Source organism: Anomaloglossus baeobatrachus, chromosome 1 (genome assembly GCF_048569485.1).
Source record: "Anomaloglossus baeobatrachus isolate aAnoBae1 chromosome 1, aAnoBae1.hap1, whole genome shotgun sequence".
NCBI lineage: Eukaryota > Metazoa > Chordata > Amphibia > Anura > Aromobatidae > Anomaloglossus > Anomaloglossus baeobatrachus.
In genome coordinates this window covers 217,105,781-217,131,207 of record NC_134353.1, presented here as the reverse complement: position 1 = coordinate 217,131,207, position 25,427 = coordinate 217,105,781, and the positions used below count along the sequence as shown (strand labels likewise).

Here is a 25,427-nt window from a genome sequence, read left to right as displayed (position 1 = left end):
AGGCAGAGACTGAGCAGCAGTGTTGAGCGGTGATGTCACTCAGGTTATTTGCGGTCAGAGCTGGAAGTTCCCACAGTCCTCCAACTGTGATCGCAGGCAACCTGACCTCATTGTACTGAGTGACCTTAGCTCGGGTGAGGTCACTGAGTTCACAGACCTGCATTTCCTCACAGAAAACTATTTTTTTTTGCCAAGAGATGCAGATTTGGTGCTGCATTCCTGCTCCTAATCTACAACTCCTGACATAAAAAACCCGCATCAAAACACCATGTGGTTTTGATTCGATAGTAATGCGATTTTGTTGCCAAGAGGTTTAGATTGGATGCAGGAATATGGTGTAAACATTTCAGCACCAAATCTACATCTCTTGGCCCGCAGACGGTCTGTATTAAACCAAGGGGGAATGTGACGCCCTGGCAAAACCAAGTAGTCACAGTTAGGCCCCCGCATAACACCTTCCCTCACTAGGAAACACACAGCCGACCAGAAACCCTAGTCACCCCCCCTTAGGGACAGACAGACACACCAGTGGGCGTGACCAGGCGGTTGGGACACGCTCACCCAGGGGTCTAGACAGCCCGGGACGGGAAAACAAGCAGAAAGTGTTTGGAGTTCAGTTTGGAAAGGAGTGTGGGCTGGAGCTAAGTGTAGCTCCAGCAGGAAGGTCAAGTTGAACGGTACCAGGGTAGGAGCCCTGGTGCCACTGGCTAGGAGGAAGACTGTGGTCTCTGTCAGCAGGAAACGGGAAGACGGCTCGGCAGAACCGAGGTGAACCGGGACAGGGTTGTAGCCCGCCAGTACCGACACGGGGAACAGACACGGAAACCGTAGCACAAAAGGTGGGTACTCGGACCTTGAAGCCAGAACCGGAACCAGGCGGACTGGTTAATTCACCGATTGAGGCCAGGACTAGAGGTCCTGTCCCACCCAAAGTCCCTCATAGAAGACAACAGCCCACCGATAGGGATAAGAGGTCACCGCCAGGGCCCATAGATCCCATGGGCCAGCGTCTGCGGGCACGGCTCCTTAGGCCACATCCAGCCAGGAGCGGACTCCTGAGTTTCACGCTAGGAAGTCCACCTTACACAAAACAGTGCAGAGAAATGGATAGAGACCACCAGCTGAGTGGGGGACCCGAATGTAACCGGCCGCAGCACCGACCACCATCACCTTGGTTTACCAGAGACTTGTGTGGTTTATTAACAGTGAGTACACTAACACTCCCTGCAGTCGCTATACCCTGCACTGAGACACCGGGTCCCGGGGCCACCATCCCTACCCACGGAGGGGTTAACAACTAGCTGTCACAACATCTCCCCTGGGTGCCCCACAACTGCAGTGGTGGTGTCCCACCTCACCACACACCGTGGGTGGCGTCACGAACTTAGTACGGCCTAGCCCGTATATCTACGTCCCCCCTTTTATTCGGAGTGTCCGCGAGACCACCCGGCTGCTGGCACGGGGCGGCACACTTCATCTTAGCTGGATATCATGAGGGAACCCTACGCCAATTATATATTTTTACACCAATATAGGCACACAGACCGTGTCTCTGACTGAAAGCAGACATGCTGTCACACAGTGTGAGGTTGCTGCAATCAGAGAACCAGGGATTGGGGTGCGTGGTAGAAGCAGTGCATATGCATGAGGTTAATGAGTGGCCCAGAAGCAGTGTACAGCCGTGCAAGAGACTCGATAAGTATAACACGCCTGCTTTCCCTTTTTTTTAAAAAAATTACCTGAGTTGCTGGACTCTGATTGTTACCCGCAGTTCCCTGAGAACTCCAGGTGCGGAGTCGGTGTTCAGGTACTTTTCAACCCATGTGGATCCAGACTTTTACAGTCCGGGTCCAGCCATCACAACGTACAAGCTCTTTGCAATAAGTCACTTAAGCACTACTTTGAAGTTGGCTGGATCACTGCAGCGTGATATTAGTTTCTGATCTGGCTAGTTTGAGTTTAACTGTGCTCCTCTGATACTGTAGAGACAAAACTGCCTCATACAACAGCAGCAGAGAGTGAACAGCTTGGGCTAGCAGTGCAACAAGTGTAATAGGGGAGCCTAGTCTAAATGTTCTGTGTTGGAGAGAATCCTTTACTTGGGGGTGAAGGGAATGAGACGTGGTGATAGATTATTTAGATTACATGTGTACAAAAAAAAAAAATATATATATATTATATTACCCATATTTTAAGATCTGTGTTACAGTCACCAGGACTGTCCCATCTGCTGGTCTCCTGGACAAAGCATAGAGACATAGCCCTTATGTATGGCAAACCGAAAGAACTAGGCACTCCTATAGATATGATATGGTAGGAAATGTATGACTTCTCTGTCATTGATTCTGACCTTCCATCAGCTACACAGTTTGTTGTTTTTTTTTTTTGCAGAGATGCATGGATCAAGTTGCGATAATGCGCTATAGGTGAAGGATGGGACGCCCGCAGTGGCGAGCATACTTTCAACACTACGGGCTTCTCCCATAGGTATTTTCATGCATGGTGTTTGGAGCAGACTCAGCTGAGGTTAAAGAGTGTTTTGATGGAATTCAAAATTGATGGCCTATCTTTAACTTATTCGTAGCCCCAGTGAACCAATTTATTCTGGCCACACACAGCTGTGGTCACCTTTGTCATGGGAAAAATGATTTTTACCCATCTTAGTGGTTATCATATTGCAGCCTTGTTGTAAGTTTCAGCTCTTGTGGGAGTATCGCTCTCAGTAATATGATGTGAGGTCTGTGCGTGTCCAGGATGCTCCTGAATTCTTCTGCTCGCATATTGGAAGAGTTTCTATTCCTGATTATGTGCTTTCCTTTAATACTTTTTGAAGCTGTTTCAGAGACGCACAACCATATTTTTAGCCAGAGTACCGTCAATGAAAAAAAAACAAAACAAAAAACCTAACAGTACTCAGACTAATGATATTTAATGGGGCAGTGAAGGTGAACAAATATTTCACTGACCAAATCTGATTGTAGGGGGGGGGGGGTAAATAAAATTAAAATCACGACATGCACTAGTTTCTTCTATGAATCGGGGTATGTGGGTATGCATAAAAAAGAAATCCAATGCCACAGTATACCATTTAATTTTTACGGCTATACTGAATTTCTGTTTTAATGAACAACATCTAGAAGGTTGCTGCCATTTAGAAAAACAAATTAATCAAATACATTTTAGTGCAAAATGTGTATTTAGCCTTTAAATGTATTTAGTATCTACTGTTTTTTTCCCTCCAAAATCAGCCAGTCAGGCTATGTGACCACGGGATAACGTACCCGTGGACTTTGCCGCAGGTTTCTTTGCAGGTTTACAGCAGCGGCTCCCCAGAATCCGCAGCTATCCATTGCTGTGGGATTTGAGCATTTTTTGTTGCGGTAAACCTGCAGGACAAGTGCGGAAATACCTATGGATGTCCTGCCCTCTACCTCCATAGTGGAAAGGCGAGAAATTTGCAGCATTTTCCGCAGCCGCAAATAACGCAGCATTGATAAAGCACTCCCCAAATCAAACAGGATAACATGGGGAGTGTCTGTACTTGCGCAAACCTGTGGATTTATCTGGACAATTCAGATAAATCCGGAGGTTTTCTACGGCTAAATCCGCGGGTAGGTTGTCCCGTGGGCACATAGCCTTACAGAGTATGTTACTGGCTCTTTCCCAAGTTATCTGCCGTAGGATGGGAACTTTTAGAACCTACTCCGGACACCATCCATGGCTCTTCTTTATTACCTGGCATGGTACGACAGTGTTGCACGCAGACAATGTCTTGTTAGAACGGCTAATGAAGAGAACTTGCGGATGCTGTCAGGTAATAGGCCTCTGTACCAGTGTCCTGCAAAATTTATTTGCTTATCTCTAGTAAGAAGTAGTCTGCTAAAAATAACATTTTGACTGATTTTTTTTTCCCTCAATACTGACATACTAGGCATGTAGAGCCCTGCAAGTCTTAGATTTTTTGTTTTTTAGTCAAATGTAGCAGAGACTGGAAACCCATCCACCTAGAAAATATTAGTACATGCGGCCATACAGTTAAGTTGTCATAAATCACTATCTAATCAGGGTATGGAGGGTGGTTAGCCAACTAATATCAGACATTTGGAGAGGTGTATGGCTGTACATCTTAATTATTATTATTTATAGAGCATTTATTCTATGGAGCTGTACATGAAAATTATATCTCAACTAACCCCAGCCAGGTCTCACTTCCTGTTAAGTACTCATATGACCGAGGGCGGGAGAGAGCGATGGTGATTGGGTACGAGGCTCGCATGAGGTCACAACCTCATGTGAGCCCCAGGAATGCGAGCTATGACACCACTGGAACAAAGCTGGCGTGGAAGGAAAGTATAAGCTTTATTTATTTTAATGGGGACAAACATTATATATGTGGCACTAAATTATTAGGTCCGGTTTAAGATCTCACAATAGACAAGCATATCTTGTAGTAGTAAGGTTATGTGCACACAGTGCGTTTTTCTCGGCGTTTTTGCGCATTTTTCGGGTGCGTTTTTGGCCTCAAAACTGCATGACTTTGCTTCCCCAGCAAAGTCTATGAGTTTTCATTTTTGCTGTCCCCACACAGCGTTTTTTTTCAGCTGCGTTTTTGTGGTGACCACAAAAGCGCAGCATGTCAATTATTCCCGCGTTTTCACTGCGCTTTTCATCCACTGAGTTCAATGGGATGTTGAAAGACGCAATGAGAAACGCAAATAGCTGCATTTTGGTGCGTTTCTAAGACCAAAAACGCAGCTATAAACGCAGGAGGTGGGTAGTAAAGTGACGTGTACAGGAAGAGGATTCCTTCTGTCAGTATATACAGAAGCGTGAATCCTCCCGGTACCGTCACAGTCGCTTCCATCTCCCGTCCTGTGCATGTATGCTGCCGTGCGGCGCCATGTCTGGGCGGGAGGTGGAAGCGGCTGTGAAAACAAAAGTTAACAGTAGAAAAAAAAAAAAAAGTTATACTCACCTGTCTGCAGCCTCCCGGTGCCATGCCCGCTCCCATCTCCTCTCACGGTATCGCCACCCCCGCTCCGGCTGTGTGCAGACGGCCGGGAAACCTCCGATGGATGCAGGACCTGGCGATGGATCACCTGATGCAGTCACCTGACGCATCAGGTGATCGTAAGTATCACGGTGAGGCGGGCGCCCAGCCGGTATCAGCGGATGCGTCAGGAGACTTCATCCCTGATTACCGGCAGCTGCTGCAGCGATCGGACAGGATCAGACTCCCGCCCCATCGCTGCAGGAGCTGCCGGTAATCAGCACATAAGTATTATTTATTTATTTTTTTTTTTGCACCGATGTATCTGCTGATTGTATAAACGGCTTTTATACAATCAGCTGATGTGTGATGGGATTCAGGCACTTGATCCTGACACATCATCTGATCGCTTTGCCTTCCAGCAAACCGATCAGATGATATTGGATCCGGATTGGACGGCGCGGGACCCTGACCCAGGATTACTGCGGAGGGGGGTTTATTTCAATAAAGATGGAGTCACTAATTGTGTTGTGTTTTATTTCTAAAAAAAATATTTTTCTGTGTGTTGTGTTTTTTTTTTTATCTTTACTAGAAATTCATGGTGGCCATGTCTAATATTGGCGTGACACCATGAATTTCGGGCTTAGGGCCAGCTATACAGCTAGCCCTAACCTCATTATTACCCGGCGAGCCACCCGGCATCAGAGCAGCTGGAAGAGTTGGATACAGCGCCAGAAGATGGCGCTTCTATGAAAGCGCCATTTTCTGGGGTGGCTGCGGGACTGCAATTCACAGCGGGGGTGCCCAGAAAGCTTGGGCACCCTGCACTGTGGATTCCAATCCCCAGCTGCCTAGTTGTACCCGGCTAAACTCAAAAATTGGGCGAAGCTCACGTCATTTTTTTTTTAAATTATTTCATGAAATTCATGAAATAATTTTAAAAAAAAAAGGGCTTCCCTATATTTTTGGTTCCCAGCCGGGTACAAATAGGCAGCTGGGGGTTGGGGGCAGCCCGTACCTGCCTGCTGTACCCGGCTAGCATACAAAAATATGGCGAAGCCCACGTCATTTTTTTTGTTTGGGGGGGCAAAGAAATCCTGCATACAGTCCTGGAAGGAGGATGCTGAGCCTTGTAGTTCGACAGCTGCTGTCTGCTCTCCTGCATACACTATTGGATGGAGGATGCTGAGCCTTGTAGTGCTGCAGCTGTCTGCTCTTCTGCATACACTAGTGGAGAATGAAGAACACATTGAAGAAGGAAATGACATCAGACCTTTTTTTTTTGTTCACTGATAAAAAACGCATAAAGACGCAGTGAGCAAAAACGCAGCAAAACGCAGCAAAAAACGCACCAAATCGCAGCAAAACGCGTGCGTTTTTTGCCGCGTTTTTTCGACGCAGGTGCGTTTTTGTGCGTTTTTAGCGGCCAAAAACGCACAAAAACGCAGCGTCAAAAAGACGCACTGTGTGCACATAGTCTAAAACTCCCAAACAAGTTGAGCAATTGTCATCTTTTTGCTCTTATCACCTCCCCCCTTCACAACAGTATAAGCTTAATATAAACAATCCTTTCATAGCTTTTTTTGAACATTGAAAAACTAAAACTTGTATAAAGGCAATTGTGAATAATAATTTATTGGTAAAATTAAAAGAGAGAAAAAAACAAAAACAGGGTCTAGAAAGAAAACACTTTCATATAATAGCTTTGCTTTTTTAAGTAACATTTCTAAACATCAAAGAAGAAACAGATAAAAGTAGTTACAATGCGACAGCAATTTAAGGAGTTAAAAAAAATAATTGGTATTCTAGTTAACAGACGTAAAGCATGACATGGCAATGACAAATGATCACTAAGTGGACATCTTGACACATTCTTCCAATGACATGAATTGGGGAACAGGTAGTTTATATGACTACGTATTAATGAAGCAATATCTAACAATGTACAGGTGAGGCTCTGTTCACACCTATGCGTTATGTGGTTTCTAAAAGAGTTCCACTAGTTTTAACAGTAAGCACAGCTCAGTTGGTAATGTCAAAAACACAGGAACCAACGCTGGCTTTTATATGCTGGAAAATTCATCAGTCGTCAATGTCACGATTAAGAACAGAAATCGATAACTGTCTGAACCGGACTCACTTTTCAGTGACCGCACACAAAATAAAAAAAACAAAAAAAAAAAAACAAAAAAAACTGCCCACATTACAGTAGTAATTTCTTTCATTTTTTACGTTGCTGTCTATTAACATCTACTTTAATTGTGTTCGGAAATAAAATTTAGATGAATAGTCAACCAATTTTGACATAAAGACAGCATATAATTGAGTTACTCTCGCAAAATTGTAAACGTTAAAAAGGAAAAAAAAAATGTATAACACATCATAATAAACGTATCATCAAAAGAGAAATTATATTGGATAATTTTCCTGTTAGAATAAAATGGCTTGAAACTTAATAAAAACTTGTGTTAGGGAATAAAATTAAATTATAGTTTAATAGAACAATAAAAAATAATAAAAGTGTCCATTTGGGAACATGTCAATGGCAACCATTTATTGGATCTTGGTTAGATCACCTGATGAAACGATGCATCATAAAATCAATAGTTGTGCATCTGGGGAATTTGCCTATGGAGCTTTCTTCCACTGGTGTAAACACTTTAATCTGTCGCATATGAGTATCCCTTCCATTCTGATGATTTGCTAAAACTGCTATCTGGATCATGAATGTTCGGATCGGTCTTTTATGTGTATCTGTTAAGGGCACGTGTATCCAGCCGCTGGGCTCCACCAGTTCTAGTTGCTACAAAAACACAAAAAACATATTAAAATAAAGCGCATCAACAGAAAAACATATGCCATCTCTATACTGAATAAAAAGGAATTAGTTCTTACAATGAACATAAAATTATAGATGCATAGAGTTAAGAAAAGCGAAGTTCGTTAAATGCTATATATTGTAGGGTATGTGCTATATGAGCAGACGAGACAAATATTAATTCCACTTGTCTTCAGTGCCATTACTCCTCACTTCTCCCTTTGAATATATCTTCAAAATAGCACAAAGTAATGATGAGATTACACTACCATGCTCGTAAGATCTTACGGAAAAATGCTCCAATTGACTACCATTAATACTTGATACATGAGTCATGCCCAACCCGAGCTTCCAACTGCTCGTTAAAAGTACAGTGCACCCGAAAATGGTAGTGCTCACTCATCACTAGCACACATTAATATTAGGCCACTTGTTTGGGCTAGCAATAATGGGATATAAAGTAATAAGCGATTCCTGCTCTAGCCTTAAAATACAGGTAGTAAAATAATAGAATCTATACTCACCTGCTCTTAACTCTGCCACTCCAGAGTAGCGCACCAGCCTTCATTTACTTGGATGTAGCAATTTTGTGTCAGTCTACACATAGGATCGCTGCAGCCAATCACTGGTTTCAGGTATGGACAACAACAGACTAGAGTAAATATATAGCATCAGTGCTGAAGCCAGTGATTGGCTGCAGCAACGTATACGGGAAAGTCATTGGTTCAGCCAAGTAAAAGTAGAAGAAAAACTTGAGAAAATAATTGAAAGTAGTGTACCATAAACTATTTTTCAAAGAATCTAACTATGGTGAAGGACGCAGAGTGCATATGTAATGCGTTGTCTTGCAACCGCCCTTTGTGCAATCCACATGCTGGAGTTTATAGAAATAAAAAAATTTGCAATTAAAATCCTGATGATAGGGGTCAAAGAGGTTGATAAGCTTGTGTCTGCCTTCAGCTTATCTGCTTGGTCAACAACCATCGAGTGTATCCAGAAGCCAAACCTACAATTTCATCACTTAAAACGAGGCAGTAGGGTAAGACTATGTTCACACGTTGCATTATGCAGCTGCTTTTTGCTCTCTTTTAATGCAAATTAAAAGCTGCTTTTTCCACCATCAGCAAAAGCTATAAAAATTTCAAGATTGCTTTTTTTTTTTTTTTTTTTACTCCCCCCACCCCCCCTAACCTGAAAATATTTTTTTGCCATGCTTTCAGTAAATTATGCGGTGGCGATGTCTTAAACCTTAGAGATGTACAATAAATCCAATACCATGTTTTGCTCACCGTTTTGAACCCAGAAAAAAAAAAAAAAAGGAAAAATAATAATAATAATAATAATAATAATAATAAATATTATAAAAAAACTTCATAAAATAAAATATTCTCGTGCTGTAAAGAACATCCTATTTAATTGATTTGTGTAAAACATAACTTACGCATATTTTAAAGGTTTAAAGTTCTTTTTCTCCCAAAATGAAAAAGAAAATTGAAATATAATGTAAAAAGTATAAAGAGTCTGAATAACTTTTGAAATAAAGACATAAAGAAAAGGAAAAGCTTATGTATCGTATGTGGAAAATCAGAGAAAGAGTTATGGTGGAGAAACTGAGCTACTTTGCCAGTAGATCTGCACGTATGTTTTCCTGTCTGGAAGGTCCTCAATAACAAATGTCACGCAGAAAGAAAGCTCACTCTTTAATCTATAGTCACTTGTCCTTTAACAGATATCATGGCTTTGCCATAGCACTGTACCTGTCAACACTTTAAGTGTTACAATCTGGCTTCAAGCCACCTCCTTTTTATGTAGGAAGAAGACGATCTTGTAGAAATGAGGCAGTAGTTCCAAAAAGGGAGATGATGCTAGATCCAAAAGAAACTTCCACAGTTCCAAGCAAGTTAAAAGGAGAGCCCCTACAAGAGACGCTTTAAGGAAAAACCCAAACAAAAACAAGCAGAATGGATTCTGGTGAAAGAAGCATTTGTAGGAAGAAAGCTCTTTTATAGCAGCAGTTATGAGACATTAAGACCACCATGTAAGGAGATGACTTCGGCATCTTTGGCAGCTTCTTCTGCTAGATCAGAAGCTTTAGATTTTCACTTGAACAGGCTAAAGAAAAGTAAAACTGGGAAGGAGGCACAGCACTCACTGAAAGTACATTGAGGCAGGAGAAGAAAAAAAAAGAAAAAAAACGCACAACATGAAAACAGTAGAAACAATATAATATACATTTAGGAAGACCTACAACTAAAATTCAGAAAGGACCTTTCCACGAGTGATATTGATGATGAATCCTAAGGCTGGGTTCACACAACCATATTTTCGTTCAGAGTGCTATCCGTGGAAAAAAATGGACCGCACTCTGACCAATGTTATTCAATGATCTAAGGATAGGTCATCAATGTCAGATCAGAGTACAGAGTAGGACAGCTGGTCCGTGAGTGTTGTAAAGCGTCAGACTCTCACTGATCTGATATAGATGACCTATCCCAGCAATCAATGTCAAAGTGGAAAAACTTGAAATGCAAAACCTCTAATCCTAACTATACAGCTGAAAAATTAGCTAAAAAAAAAAAATTGTATTGAGCAGTCACGTTTTAGACCTGAAGTAAATGACAAGTTGAAATGAGAAAACTGACAGAACTTCCTACCAGAAAAATGTGAACAGGTGCAAACTAAACATGACATATGCTCTAACAAATATACAGCTGCACTCTGATACGCAAAAGGTATGCAAACACTGAATACAGGAATTTGGACATGCACTACTGCTAAGAAGGTACATTTAAAAATTGACACACACTTACCCCATAAAAAAAAAAATAGTTTTATGTGTGCCCAGCAGCCAGCATCAAGACGTCTCTCTTAGGCCTCTGTCACACGTTCGTGCCTCCGGTACGTGTTTTACATTTTTCTCACGTACCGAAGACACGTACACACGTGGACCTAGGTATTCCTAATGGTTAGGACACACGTAAGTATTTAGGAACGGAACGTGTGTCCGTTCCGTACTTACGTGTGTCCGTGTGTTCCATATGGCGGCATGTCTGTTCTTCTCCGGCAGCACAGGTGTCACACGGCCCGTACCACACGGATGTAGTGTGGATGCGGTCACGTGTGACACGCACCGGAGAAACACACGTGTCATGTTAAAAACAAAAAAAAAAAACACACATACTCACCTCACGAGCCCTGCAGTTTCTGCCACGGCTGTCACCTGCGTCAGTCCCCTAGTGAATTTGAACAACGCATCTTCTTCACTGGGGGCCGGAAGCAGCGTCAGCGGGGCGTGGCCTGTGCCGAACAGTGTTATTCAGCACTACAGACAGCTCCGGAAGAAGCAGGTAAGGCGGGGCTTTCCGTTCTCTGCGTGTTATTACGTATAACACACGGAGAACACGTATGTGCCCCAAACACGGCAAGCAAACCACCCCTTTAACACGTACGTGAAAAAAAAATGTTCATTTTTTTCACGTGCGTGTGACAGAGGCCTTATGCTCAGTCCCGACTTAAGTGGTCTTTTTTATATGCCAAGTGTCTCAATTTTTAAGTGGATTTCCTTGGCAGCAATGCATGTCCAAATTACTATTTTCAATGTTTACATAACTTTATATGTCCCAGAGTGCAGCTCTATATTTGCTAGAGTAAATGGTAAGTTGCACAAGGACAATTACTTTTTTCAACTAACTGGACATCACCTTTAAGTTTTAAGGCTTATAATCATTATCTGGTTTGGAAAAGTCTTTTGATAGAAGGAGTCGATCTCAGTCAGTGAGGAAACGACTGCATACCCTAATAAAAGTCCTAGTGCTATTTAAGATCATTATGGTTACTTTTACAGCACACCATGACATGAGGCAATATCCTCATGAGTACGAATGATCAGAAGAATGAAAATACACATATATAGCCCAGGAAGTAGTGTCAAAATGTCAAGCATGGAAATGTATATTTTGCACATCATATACATTTTCCTAACAATGTGGTGGATACAGTTTAAACCTTCCTTATATTACATCATGTTTTATTGACCAAACGTGTATCTACTTAGTCCATGAAAAAATGTGGTTTAGAAGCATGTGCACATCCACAGAAGTAAAATAAAATCCATAAATTTATATCACCTAGGATTTCCTGATTGCTCAAAAGTCGATTTTTGGAGATTTGGTCAAACTTTCTAACCGCAGGATTTAATCGGGTGTAATGTAAAAACATCATCATTGGTTTCAGTACTAGGAAAGGCATTAACCCCAGATGTCCAGGCACACATTCACAATCCTTTAAAACCAATTGTTCATCCAACTTCGTAGGTGGCTAATATTGAATATTTTACTTCTGCTTTTCTGCTAAACTACAGCCTTTTGTTTTACTCATCAGAATAAGTGTTGGCATTAGTACTTCTAAAAATTGTAATAGCATATATTTAAAAGACTTTTTTAGGTCTAGAAAATAAACAGCTTATCTTTATGAAAGAATAAAGGGTGTTTAACAGTTGGGTCTCCGCACCAAAATGTGATTGCAGAGTCACCTCTGCTGAGTTGAGCACTGCATACCATTCAGGATTTACCAGGCTCACTTCTGTACACTTGGTATCAGCTGTGCCTGACAGTGCTGCAAAATCTCATTTACAACAATTGAGCAGATAACAGGTCTGGGGCTGATTCCAGGTGTGGAATTTGCATTTGGAGGCTGTTGCTGTGAACCCACAACATGCAATTATAAGAGCTCTCAATGGAAGAGATACAGAGTGTGGCAAAATAAACAGTTTTGTACATCCTGAGGGAAAAAAAGTGCACTAGTGTGCTTGAGAACTCAAAAATGCCTGGACATCCACAGAAGTCAAAAGTGGTGAACATCCACCCAAATGAAGAACAGTCTTCAGGAAGTAGGTGTTTCAGTATCTCAGTCTACTGTAAAGAGAAGGCTTCATGATAGAAAATATAAAAGGACTCATCACAAGGTGCAAACCATTAATCAGCCTTAAAAATAGAAAGGACAGATTAGACTTTTCCTAAATAATCCAGCCCAGTTCTGGAAAAGCATTCTTTGGAGAGATGAAACCAAGATCAACCTGTACTAGAATGATAGGAAGAAGAAAGAATGGAGAAGGCTTGGAATGGATTGTAATCCAAAGCACACCACATAATCTGCAAAACATGGTGCAGGCAGTGTGATGGCCGGGCATGCAGCATGCATGGCTTTATGTGGCACTGGGTCACTAGTGTTTATGGATTATGTGAGTGATGACAGAAGCAGCCAGATACATTCTTAAGTGTACAGGGCTATAATTTCTGTTCAGATTCAACTAAATTCAGCAAGGTTGATTGTTAGTGATTGTCGATTCCCCCGATGGTCGGGATCGGGAGCCTCACCCGATCGTTTTCTAAAGATCGAGATCGAGAGAACACGATCTTGCATCCGATCACCGATCTCAGGCTTTACCGTTATGGGATGGAGGGGGGGCTGTAAAATAAAGAATATAGTTAATAATAAACATTGTCATTATACTTACAGGTCCTACGACGCATCCTGCAGACACGCTATCTCCCGGCCGCTGCTTCAGAGTCCGATGATTGCTGTGCCGCCGGTAACCAGCACTGACTTACAGGACCTTCACTGACGTCATAGCCATGTGAACAGTCTGGTTTGAATGTTGTACAGACATTGGCTTACAGACTGTTCACATGACTATGATGTCATCGAAGGTCCTTTTAGCTGAACTTTAACTGTCACTGTGCAAGTGTCGCGTAACGGCGCACAATCTCCCCATAGGAGCAGGTCTGCTGCATAGATTTCCATGCAGCTGAGGCGCTCCTGTCTGGAGATTATCAGGCCGTGTAGGGTGATGCCAATGCAAGACTGCTCGAGTCATTCCTCAGTGTCAGCCTGCTTCATGCTCTGTACAGAGCAATGTAGCAGTGCTGACAATGCTCTCTGCTTCTCTGTAGAGCCGCTTGTCATTACAGAGTAATGAAGCAGAGCTGACATGGCTCTTCCTGAAGATTACGTCGGACTAAGAATTATTTTATAATAAAAATGGAGTCTAATTTTTTTTGTTTTATTTCAAATAATAAAAAAAAAAATCCGTGTTGTGTTTTTTTTTTACTGTTTACTAGAAATTCATGGTGGCCATGTCTAATTTGGCGTGACACCATGAATTTAAGGCTTAGTACCATCTGAGAATACAAAGCTGGTAATAACCCCTTTATTACCCAGCGTGCCAGCGCCACAGGACAAGCCAGGTAAAGCGCCTGGAAATGGCAGGATCTCAATACCGGCGCGTGTGTATGACGTAGGACGTGTCATGCATGCGGCTTCAGAAGGAAGACAAAGTTGGCCGAAAGAGGAGGCGCCGCTCTCTGAGAACGGAGCCACCCATCTGACCAGTCTGCACCGCACCGACCGATTAGGTAAGTATTATAAAGTCATTTTTAGGTTCTGCACCGCAGCCTGGGCTCTTATATACAGCAAGTTAGAATGCTGTATATAAAAGCCCACTGGTGGTGGCCGCACCTTAAATTTGTCCATTACTTTTGAGCCCCTGTAATAAGGAGGTTTTGCTGAAAAATGGTTGCAGTTCCTACACGTTTCAGAGGATATTTTTGTTCAATCCCTTTAAACCTGAAAGTCCAAAACTTCAATTACATCTCGGGTGTTTCAATAGTGCTGAATCTCAGTTGTTTCAATAGTGTAATGCACAACTCAAATCACAAAGATTCGGTCACTGTACAAATATTTCTGGACTTATGTAAATTAAGGAGACTTGCATTTTTTTTTTTACATGTAGTTTTGTATGCATTATTCACATGCGTTTTTTTCCTGTTTTTGACGCTGTGGTTTGTGCCTCTTGTTGGTATGTCATATTTTAAACAAAAAAGCTGCTTTGTTTTTTTATACTTTCTTGTATTTGACAACATTTATTGATTTACTTATGTGCAGATTATATACATTGTTGATGCATTTCTTCAATGGAAATGCACTAAAACCACATGGTTTTTTTACCTATTTTTCAGTCTAATGCATGCCTAGGAGAAAATCTTCACATAAAACTCAGCGTACCCGCAGAAGAAACAGACATGTTACAGATTTGAAATACGCACCATAGATCAGTTTACAATGAGTAAAATAAGAAGCCCAGTGGGCATGAGATTTCTGCAAATTCCATCCACTTTGCTGCAACTAAGATGCTGCAAAAATACTTTACGTCAAAAAGTCACTAAAAACTTATCGTGTGCACATAGTCATAGTCATGGGCGGCACGGTGGCTCAGTGGTTAGCACTGCAGTCTTGCAGCGCTGGGGTCCTGGGTTCAAATCCCACCAAGGACACCATCTGCAAAGCGTTTGTATGTTCTCCCCGTGTTTGCGTGGGTTTCCTCCGGGTTCTCCGGTTTCCTCCCATACTCCAAAAACATACAGATAGGGACTCTAGATTGTGAGCTCCAATGGGGACAGTATTGCCAATGTATGTAAAGCGCTGTGGAATTAATAGCGCTATATAAATGAATAAAATTATTATTATTATAATTATTATTATTATATAGTACAGTGAGCGAATCTTCGGGATTTGGCCTCTGTATGACACTTTATTTAAAAAATTAAACAACTGAAATATTTCAGGTTTAATTAAAAAGGGGTTAAACAAAAATAACGTGATTAGGAATTACAACAATTTAACTACAAATCCCGCTCATTTCAGGGGCTCAAAAGTAACTGGACAATTTAACTTTACCATAAATATGTTTATTTTTAATACTTTGTGGAGAATCCTTTGAAGGCAATGACTGCCTGAAGTCTGGAAGCCATGGAGGTCACTAAACGTTGGGTTTACTCCTTTGCAATACTTTCCCAGGCCTTCACTGCTGCTGACTTCAGTTGTTGCTTGTTTGTGAGTCTTTCTGCCTTAACCCCTTCAGCCCCCGGGCACTTTCCGTTTTTGCGTTTTTGTTTTTTGCTCCCCTTCTTCTGAGAGGCGTAATATTTTTATTTTTCCATCAATCTTGCCATATGAGGGCTTGTTTTTTGCGGGACGAGTTGTACTTTTAAATGAAACCATAAGTTTTACCATATAGTGTACTGGAAAATGGCAAAAAAATTCCAAGTGCGGAAAAATTGCAAAAAAAGTGTGATCGTTCAATAGTTTTTGGGATATTTTATTCACTGTGTTCACTATATGGTAAAACTGAGGTATCTATGTGATGCCTCAGGTCGGTGCGAGTTTGTAGACACTAAACATGTATAGGTTTACTTGTATCTAAGGGGTTAAAAAAATTCACAAGTTTGTCCAATAAAAGTGGTGCACGTTTTGCGCCATTTTCCGAAACACGTAGCGTTCTTATTTTTAAGGATCTATGGCTCAGTGATGGCTTATTTTTTGCGTCTCGAGCTGACGTTTATAATGGTACCATTTTTGCGCAGATGCTACGTTTTGATCGCCTGTTATTGCATTTTGCGTAAAACTTGCGGCGACCAAAAAAACGTAATTTTGGCGTTTGGAATTTTTTTGCGACTATGCCGTTTACCAATCAGATTAATTGATTTTATATTTTGATAGATCGGGCATTTCTGAACGCGGCGATACCAAATATGTGTATATTTATTTATTTTTTAACCCTTTAATTTTCAATGGGGGGAAAGGGGGGTGATTTGAACTTTTAGGTTTTTTGTTTTTTTTTTATTTTTTAAAACTTTTTTTTTTACTTTTTTTTTATTTTACTAGTCCCCCTAGGGGGCTATAGCGATCAGCAATCCGATTGCTGATCGCTATCTGCTGATCACAGCTATACCGCTGTAATCAGCAGATTCAGTCACTTTGGTTTTCCCTCTGCTCTCGGCCGAGGGAAAATGAAAGTGAAACATCGTAGCAGCAGGCGTCATCACATGACCCTGTGCTACGATGGCAACCACCGATAGTCATGTGATAACACACGTGACTTCCGGTGGGGGCGGCGGTGAGTAACAAACATGGCCGCGCGCATTTAAATCTTGCTGCCAGACTTTGGCAGCAAGATTTAAGGGGTTAATGGCCGCGGGTGGAAGCGATTCCACCCGCGGCTAGCAGGCACACATGTCAGCTGTTGAAAACAGCTGATATGTGTGCCGATCCACGCCGCCTGCCCGCGGCAGGGGGCGGGGCTTAACGGGACACGATCCTGGACGGATAGATCCGTCCAAGGTCGTGAAGGGGTTAAAGGGGTGGTCTGAAGGCTGAAGAAATTTCAATCTAAATCTCCATTTATTGCTCCAACTTAAACTAACTTTTAATATGTCTGTATTAACTCCTACACGACCTTGCAGTTTTCCATTTTTGTTTTTATCTCCCCATCTTGCAAGAGCCAGAAGTGAAATTGCAAAAATAGTAGCGCTATTCCACAAATTTTTCTTTTTAAATTATTTATCATCTTCACTATATGGTAAAACTGACTGGACAACATGATTCTCCAAGTCAGTATGAGTACGCAGATACCAAACATGAATAGTTTTATTATTATTATTATTACAGTGGAACCTTGGTTTAAGAGTAACTTGGTTTGAGAGCGTTTTGCAAGACAAGCAAAGCTTTCTAAAAATTTGTAACTTGGTTTAAGAGTAATGCTTTGCAAGAAGAGCAAATACTCACCGTGCACATCTCCGGTTCCGTCCTTTCACCACGCTCTGACGGCAACTCTCTGTACATATGTACTGTATACATTATACCATTGTACAGTACAGTATACACTATATAGCATGTCTATCAATTTGTATTTGTGGATATAGTATTGTACTCTCTTTCTGATAACCAGTACAGCACATTACTTGTACTGTACCTCTCGCACACCAATAAATTTATTGTAAGCTAAAATGCAGTTTACTTTGCTTGATATGTTTTTTACTGTACTGTACAGTATTTTGTATTAGTGTACTGTAATAATTTTATATGAATACAGTACCGTATTTTTCGGACTATAAGACGCACCGGACCATAAGACGTACCCTGGTTTTAGAGGAGGAAAATAAAATTTTAAGCAAAAAATGTGATCATGACACACTGTTATGGGGCGAGGATCTGCTGCTGACACTGTTATGGGGGTAATGTCCCCAAATTCTCTACTAAGGTACCCCATCCTGGTAATGATCCTCCTGCCTTGTATATGATGCCTCATCCTGGTATAGCCCCCATCCTGCTAAATACCCCTATCCTGCTATATAATCCCATCCTGATAAAAATCCCCATCCTGATAAAAATCCCCATCCTGCTACATTTTAAAATTATATTCACAAACCTCCTTCTTTCCCTTCCCTCCTTTTGGTAGTATACACCGTATACATATGTATGGAAAAATGGCACTCACAGTACATATGATACCTTGATACTTTACAAAGTGTCCAGCTTGTATAAACATAGTAAATTTGGGGTGTTCTCTAAATAACTCACAGCCATTAATGTCTAAACCACTGGCAATAAAAGTGAGTACACCCCAAACTGAAAATGGCCAAATTGTGCCCATTTTCCCTCCCTGCTGCCATGTGACTGAAATAAGGTCTCAGGTGTGAATGAAGAGCAGGTGTGTTAAATTGGGTGTCATCACTCTGACATACTGTCACTGAAAGTTCAAAATGGCACCTTTTGGCAAAGAATTCTCTTAGGACGTGAAAAAAAGAACTGTTGTTCTACATAAAGATGGTCTAGGCTATAAGATGATTGGCAACACCCTCAAACTGAGCGGCAGCACATTGGTCAAGACCATAGAGTGGTTTAACAAGACAGGTCCCACTCAGAACAGGCCTTGCCATGGTCACCCAAAGAAGTTGAGTGCACGTGCTCAGCATCCAATCCAGAGGTTGCCCTTTCAAAATAGACGCATGAGTGATGCCAGCATTGCTGCAGAGGTTACAGGTGTGGGAGATCAGTCTGTTAGTGCTCAGACCATATACCGAACACTGCATCAAATTGACATGACTGTCATCCCTGAAGGAAACCCCCTTGAATTATGATACACAAAAAAGGCCACAAACAGTTTGCTGAAGGCAACCAGACTAAAGCTGGGTTCACACATAGCGACAGCGACGTCGCTGTTACGTCACCATTTTCTGTGACGCAACAGCGACCTAGTAAGTCGCTGTTATGATCGCTGCTTAGCTGTCAAACACAGCAGACGCAGCAGCGATCATAACGACACGCGTCGCTGTGGAAGCCATGCTGCACTTGGTAACCAAGGTAAATATCGGGTAACCATTACCCGATATTTACCTTGGTTACCAGCGCACACGCTTAGGGCTGGTTCCCTGCTCTCCTAGCCAGGGTACACATCGGGTTAATTACCCGATGTGTACTCCAGCTACGTGAGCAGGGAGCCGGCACTGGCAGCGTGAGAGCGGCGGTGTTAGTAACTAATGTAAATATCGGGTAACCAAGGAAAGGGCTTCTTGGTTACCCGAGGTTTACCTTTGTTATAGCTTACCGCAGGCTGCCAGACGCCGGATCCTGCTCCCTGCTCGCTTCAGTTCGTCACTCTCTCGCTGTCAGACATAGCGATGTGTGCTTCACAGCGGGAGAGCGACGAGCAAAAAATGATGCAGGACATTCAGCAACGAGCGGCGACCTCACAGCAGGGGACAGCTCGTTGCTGGATGTCACACACAGCGACGGGACGTCACTGCCACGTCACAAAAAATGGTGACGTAGCAGCGACGTCGTTGTCTCCGACACCACCTTAAGCTGGGTTCACACATAGTGACAGCGACAACGACGTCGCTGTTACGTCACCATTTTCGGTGACGCAACAGCGACCTAGTAAGTCGCTGTTCTGATCGCTGCTTAGCTGTCAAACACAGCCGACGCAGCAGCGATCATAACGACACACGTCGCTGTGGAAGCCATGCTGCACTTGGTAACTAAGGTAAATATCGGGTAACCATTACCAGATATTTACCTTGGTTACCAGCGCACACGCTTAGCGCTGGCTCCCTGCTCTCCTAGCCAGGGTACACATAGGTTAATTACCCGATGTGTACTCCGGCTCCGTGTGCAGGGAGCCAGCGCTAAGCAGTGCGCTTTCCCTGCTCACGTAGCTGGAGTACACATCGGGTAATTAACCCGATGTGTAGTCTGGATGTGTGCACGGAGCCGGCTGTACAGGCAGCGTGAGAGCGGCGGTGCTAGTAACTAATGTAAATATCGGGTAACCAAGGAAAGGGCTTCTTGGTTACCCGATGTTTACCGTGGTTACAGCTTACCGCAGCTGCCAGACGCCGGCTCCTGCTCCCTGCTCGCTTCAGTTCGTCACTCTCTTGCTGTCACACACAGCGATGTGTGCTTCACAGCAGGAGAGCGACTAGCAAAAAATGAAGCAGGATATTCAGCAACGAGCGGGGACCTCACAGCAGGGGCCAGCTCGTTGCTGGATGTCCCACACAGCGACGGGACGTCGCTGCCACGTCACAGAAAATGGTGACGTAGCAGCGACGTCGTTGTCGCCGTCGCTGTGTGTGACACCACCTTTAAGGACATAGATGATAAGACCAAGATAAACTAATTTGGTGTCAAGAGTATGTAGCGGCAAACCGGTGAGGAGTACAAAGACAAGTGTGTCTTGCCTACAGTCAAGCATGGTGTTGGGAGTGTTATGGTTTGGGACTGCATAAGTGCCGCCAACTGTGGGGAGCTGCAGTTTACTGAGGGAAGCATGAATGCCAACAAGTACTGTGACATATTGGAGCACACTATGATCCCCAGCCTTCGGAAACTGGGCCAGAGGGCAGTATATCAACATGATGACTACTATTAACACACCTCCAAGACAACAACTGCCTTGCTAAAGAAACTGAGGGTAAAGATGGTAAGCCTAACCCCTATTGAGCATCAAGGGGGCATCCTCAAATGGAAGGTGGAGGAGCACGAGGTCTATAACATCCACCAGCTCTGTGATGTCGTCATGGAGGAGTAGAAGAGGATTTCAGTGGCAACTAGTGAAGCTCTAGTGAACTCCATGCCCAAGAGTATTAAAGCAGTGCTTTAAAATAATGGTGGCCACGCAAGATATTGACACTTTGGGCACAATTTGGTCATTTTCACTTATTAGTTTGTTTTTTTTTAAGCTTCTTTCACAGGATTCACATTGCTGGGTTCACAGCAACAGCCAGACCTGAAATCAGCTCTGAATCTTTTACCTGCATAATTAATGACAAATTAATGAGGGAATAGCCTATGCAGCCCTTTATAGCTTTTGAGATAATTGTCCAATTACTTTTGATCACTTGAAAAAAAGTCAGCTACAAATCATATAGGCCGCTACATATTATAGAGGCCGCTCCATATTATAGAGCTAGCTACAAGAGCTGTAATTTCTAAACCCTAACTCCATTAAGGATGTGAATATAAGTTTTTATTTATTTATATTTTTTAAACTGCTAAAATGCCAAAATTTGTGTCACTGTCCAAATATTTCTCGAAAGAAATGTATAATTAGCATATGGCAGGATTCTATGAGGAAAGAGTCAATGATAGTTCAACTTTTAGTATGTCTCAGCACCATGTACATATTTAAATTGGGAAAATAAAATAAAAAAAAAAAAAAAAGTATTAGACAAATTAGAATTTTGTAATTTTTTAGTATACTTACATGCGCTATTTTTATTTATTTTATTTTTTTTAAGATAACTCCATATATAAATGAACATATATTCTATAAAAGAAAGATGATCTAGTCCTATAGTATAAAAAACAAGCATCGCTCACCATTTACCAGGACAAGAACATTTCAGTGGCTTACAGCAGCTGATTCATAAGACATCACTGATGTCAACATTGGAAGTAATAAGGGACCTGCCCTCTTGGCTGCCCTGAAGTGCCACACACAACGGTGCAGAACATCAAGCGTCTGTGTATACAGGCACATTCATCAGATCCTCATGGTAAGTTTTAAACGCATATGTGGACAGGCAATAGGCCTTGAATTATCTTTTATGATATGTTATTTTTCAGCATGACATGTCCACTGGCACAAAGCCCTTCAGCTTGGCTGTGAACAAGAATCTTATTTGAGAAGTTTTGGTTTACATTGTATGGGTAATTTATTTCTATTTCGACTACAAAAAAGTTTGAGGAGCCTCCTAGCAAAACATTTTAAGCACAAGGTCGCTCACATATATGAGACAGTCTAAATCAATCAGGGTGTCTAGGATCAAAAAGGTAAATCATAAAAGCAAGTGGTCTCAAAGAAAGCTTATACTCGCTTGGTTCATCCCTGCTGCTCTGAGATATTTGCTAACTGTCCTGCGGTGATTTCCTGAACATAAGTCTGACTGCTGCAGCCAATCATTGTCCCCAGTGGTGACACCCGTAGGTAAGGCAAAAGAACACTGAGGACAGTGACTGGCTGCAGAGGTCGCATCTTTTGGATGCATGGTCATCACTCCATAACCATTAGCAAAAAGGATGTACAAGGAGAACATATCGTAGCAATTAAGAATTTTTATCATTTTTCTGCAATTTTGTTTCCCCTTATTGGAGATCTCCTTTAAAGAGTTTCTCCAATACATAAAATGCCCTGTACAAGGGGGTGGGGGGAATAAACCGATCTAGGGATGAGCTGCATAAGGGAAAAAAAAACAAACACAAAAGTGGTTAAAAAGGGACAGTCATTAAGTCACTATATTACACATAAAAATAGGCATATTTGTAATATATCTAAATTAGACAAATATCAAAATTCTTAATTCTGAGATAAAATCTGTATTCAGTGAAGACTTTCCCATTACTGAGGAGAGGGCAGCTGTTACTGATGAGACTATGTAGACAGAAGAGGGGCGGAACTCTGCATCTAGCTTCTCCCGCTACCGCCTTCCTCTCATCGTCTTAGAATCTCATCAGTAACAGCTGCCATCTCCTATCAGTAATGGGAAAGTCTTCACTGAATACAGATTATACCTCAGAATTGAGAGTTTTGATAATGACTGATTAATTCTGGCAGAGGAATAAGCAAATTTGTCTAATAAGATATATTACTAAGTTACTTATTTTCATGTGTTCTATTGACTTATGAAATAAAAATTTAAAAGCGACTGTTACATTTTTTAGGTTTAACCCCTGCACGACATAGGTCGTCTCGGTACGTCCTAAATCATGTCGGGGTAAATCACCGCCATCTGCTGCAGTGAGCCGGCGGTGATCTTTGCACATCTGCTTATTTGAACAGCAAACATGTGCGGATAACAGGCACAGATGGATCCGCGATCCATTCGCACATGTTAACCCCTTAGATTGCGCTGTCAAAATGTGACAGTGCGACTTAAATGGCCGCGACTTTCCCCGCCACCATTGGAGGCCCCGTGACGCGATCACAGTGAGCCGATGGTTGCCATGGTAGCAATGGGTCATGCGATGACTCCTGTCGCTATCATGATGTATTTCCTGTTAGAGCCAGCACTTTGTTGGCTGTAACAGGAACACTGCATTTCTGCTGATCAGAGCTGTGCAGCTCTGATCAACAGAAGCGATCAGACTCCTGATCCTTATAGTCCCCTATGGATTAGTTAAAAAAAAAAAAAAGTTCAACTCACCCCCCATTCTCGCCAATGAAAATTAAACAAAAAAAATATACACACATTTCGTTTCGTGGTGTTCAGAAATGCCCGATCAAAATATAAAATCAATTAACCTGATCGGTAGATGGCATAGCAGCAAAAAAAATTCCAAATGCCAAAATTAGATTTTGTTGGTTATTGCAAATTTTACGCAAAATGCAATAAGTCGATCAAAACGGTACACTGCGCAAACATGTACCATTAAGATGCAAATAATAAGCTGCTAATGAGCCCCATATCCCGAAAAATGAGAATGCTACAGGTCATGGAAAATGGCGCAAAAAGTGCATTACTTTTTTGGGACAAATTTCTGAATTTGTTAGGTATCTATGAACTTGTACCAACCTGATGCATCACACAGATACATCGGTTTTACCATACACCTTATTTTTCAGACTATAAGACGCACCGGATCATAAGACACACCCTGGTTTTAGAGGAAGAAAATAAAAAAATAACATTTTTTAGCAAAAAATGTGGTCATGACATACTTATGGGGCAAGGATAATTTAAAAAAAAAAAAAAAAAAAAAAACTGCATGCGGTTCCCCCAATTTTGATAACCAGCCAAAATGAAGTCTCACAGCTGGGGGCTGGTATTCTCAGGCTGGGGAGACTCACATTATTGGGAGCCCCCTAAACCTAAAAGATCAGCCAGCAGCCGCCCAGAATTACCGCATCCATTAAATGTGACAGTCCTGGGATTTTCTCAGTTTATCCCGATTGCCCTGATGCGGTTGCAATCGGGGTAATAAGGAGTTAATGGCAGCAGCCCATGGCTGCCACTAAGTCCTAGCTTAGTGATGGCAGCATCTATGAGACACCCCCTCATCACTTATCTGTAGTGAAAGTAAATAAACACATAAAAATCCTTTATTTGAAAGAAAAGACAAAAAAACACCACTTTATTAACCCCTAAAACACCCAGTTCCAACGTAATCCACACAACGTCCCACGACGCATCCAGCTCTGCTACATCTGACAATCACAGAGAGCGGCCATAGAACACGACTGCTCTCTGAGGGTCAGGCTGCAAATTAAGTGAGCCGCCGGGATCAGTGGTGACTCAAGCGGTCACCGCACATCAGGTGACTGAAGTCACCGCGGCTCTCATGGTCACTTCAGCCGCAGACGGATTTGCGGTAACAGGTGGAGAACTCCCGCTGTATACTCACCTTTCTTCACTCCACGCAGCATCGCTCGTCTTCCTGTCTGTGCCAGCAGCAGCACCGCTGACCTCTGTGGAGCCGTGTGTACAGCAATGACGTCATCGCTGTGCTCACAACTCTCTACACAGATCAGCAGGCCGGCAGATAGATGGAAATCGCGATGCTGCAGGGAACAGTGACCGATGAGTATACCGTACTTATTCAATGCCCCCCATGCTGATGATGGTGCACGGGGGCACAGTGAATATCGCCGCACATGATCATTCCAGGCTGTAGTTGCCTGGGGTGATCACGCGGGACGGCTCTTTAGTATGCGCGCATGCCCCGCTCATCATCCGCCCACCTGTCAGCACCGGCTTCAGGGCTGAGGGATGATGGGCGTGCATATAAAAAGGAGCGCGCCCACGTGGTCAGGGTAGCGCTGCTACAGCCTGCTCCTGCCTCTGATGACCCGCTCCACCACCACTGCAGCCGCCTTCACCCGCTCCACCACCACTGCACTGCACCCATTGGACAATAAGACCCACCCCCCACTTCCCCCAAAATTTTGGGGGGAAAAAAGTCAGTCTTATAGTCCGAAAAATGAACACTGAATAAAATAGCTCCAAAACTTTTTGCTATTTTTTGCCTGTACACTACATGGTAAATTTCATGGTCTCATTTAAAAGTCCAACTCATCCTGCAAAAACCAAGCCCACATATGGCAAGATTGACAGAAAAATATAAAAAAAAGTTACGGCTCTTGGAAGGAGAGCAAAAAACAAAATGAAAAATTGCCCGATAATGAAGGGGTTAAAAGGGGATTTTTTTTTTTAATAAGTGACAACCCTTTTAAAAAGGCCTATTGTACACCCTGGCTAAAGTTCCATATGAATAAATTTACAG

At 42.5% G+C, this 25,427-nt stretch overlaps 1 protein-coding gene across 2 annotated transcripts in view; it reads right to left on the bottom strand.

Annotated features, from left to right (window-relative positions):
- The window catches only part of ANAPC10 (anaphase promoting complex subunit 10), a 145,280-nt gene that overhangs the window by 12,665 nt on the left and 107,188 nt on the right, over window positions 1-25,427 (bottom strand). Inside the window, exon 6 of one of the 2 annotated variants that reach the window (XM_075348101.1) lies at window positions 7,567-7,793. The exons of the other annotated variant lie outside the window; for it this stretch is intronic. Within the exon in view, the coding sequence (XP_075204216.1) occupies window positions 7,567-7,793 (227 nt within the window). The remainder of the gene's footprint in view (window positions 1-7,566; window positions 7,794-25,427) is intronic. 2 annotated transcript variants of the gene reach the window in all.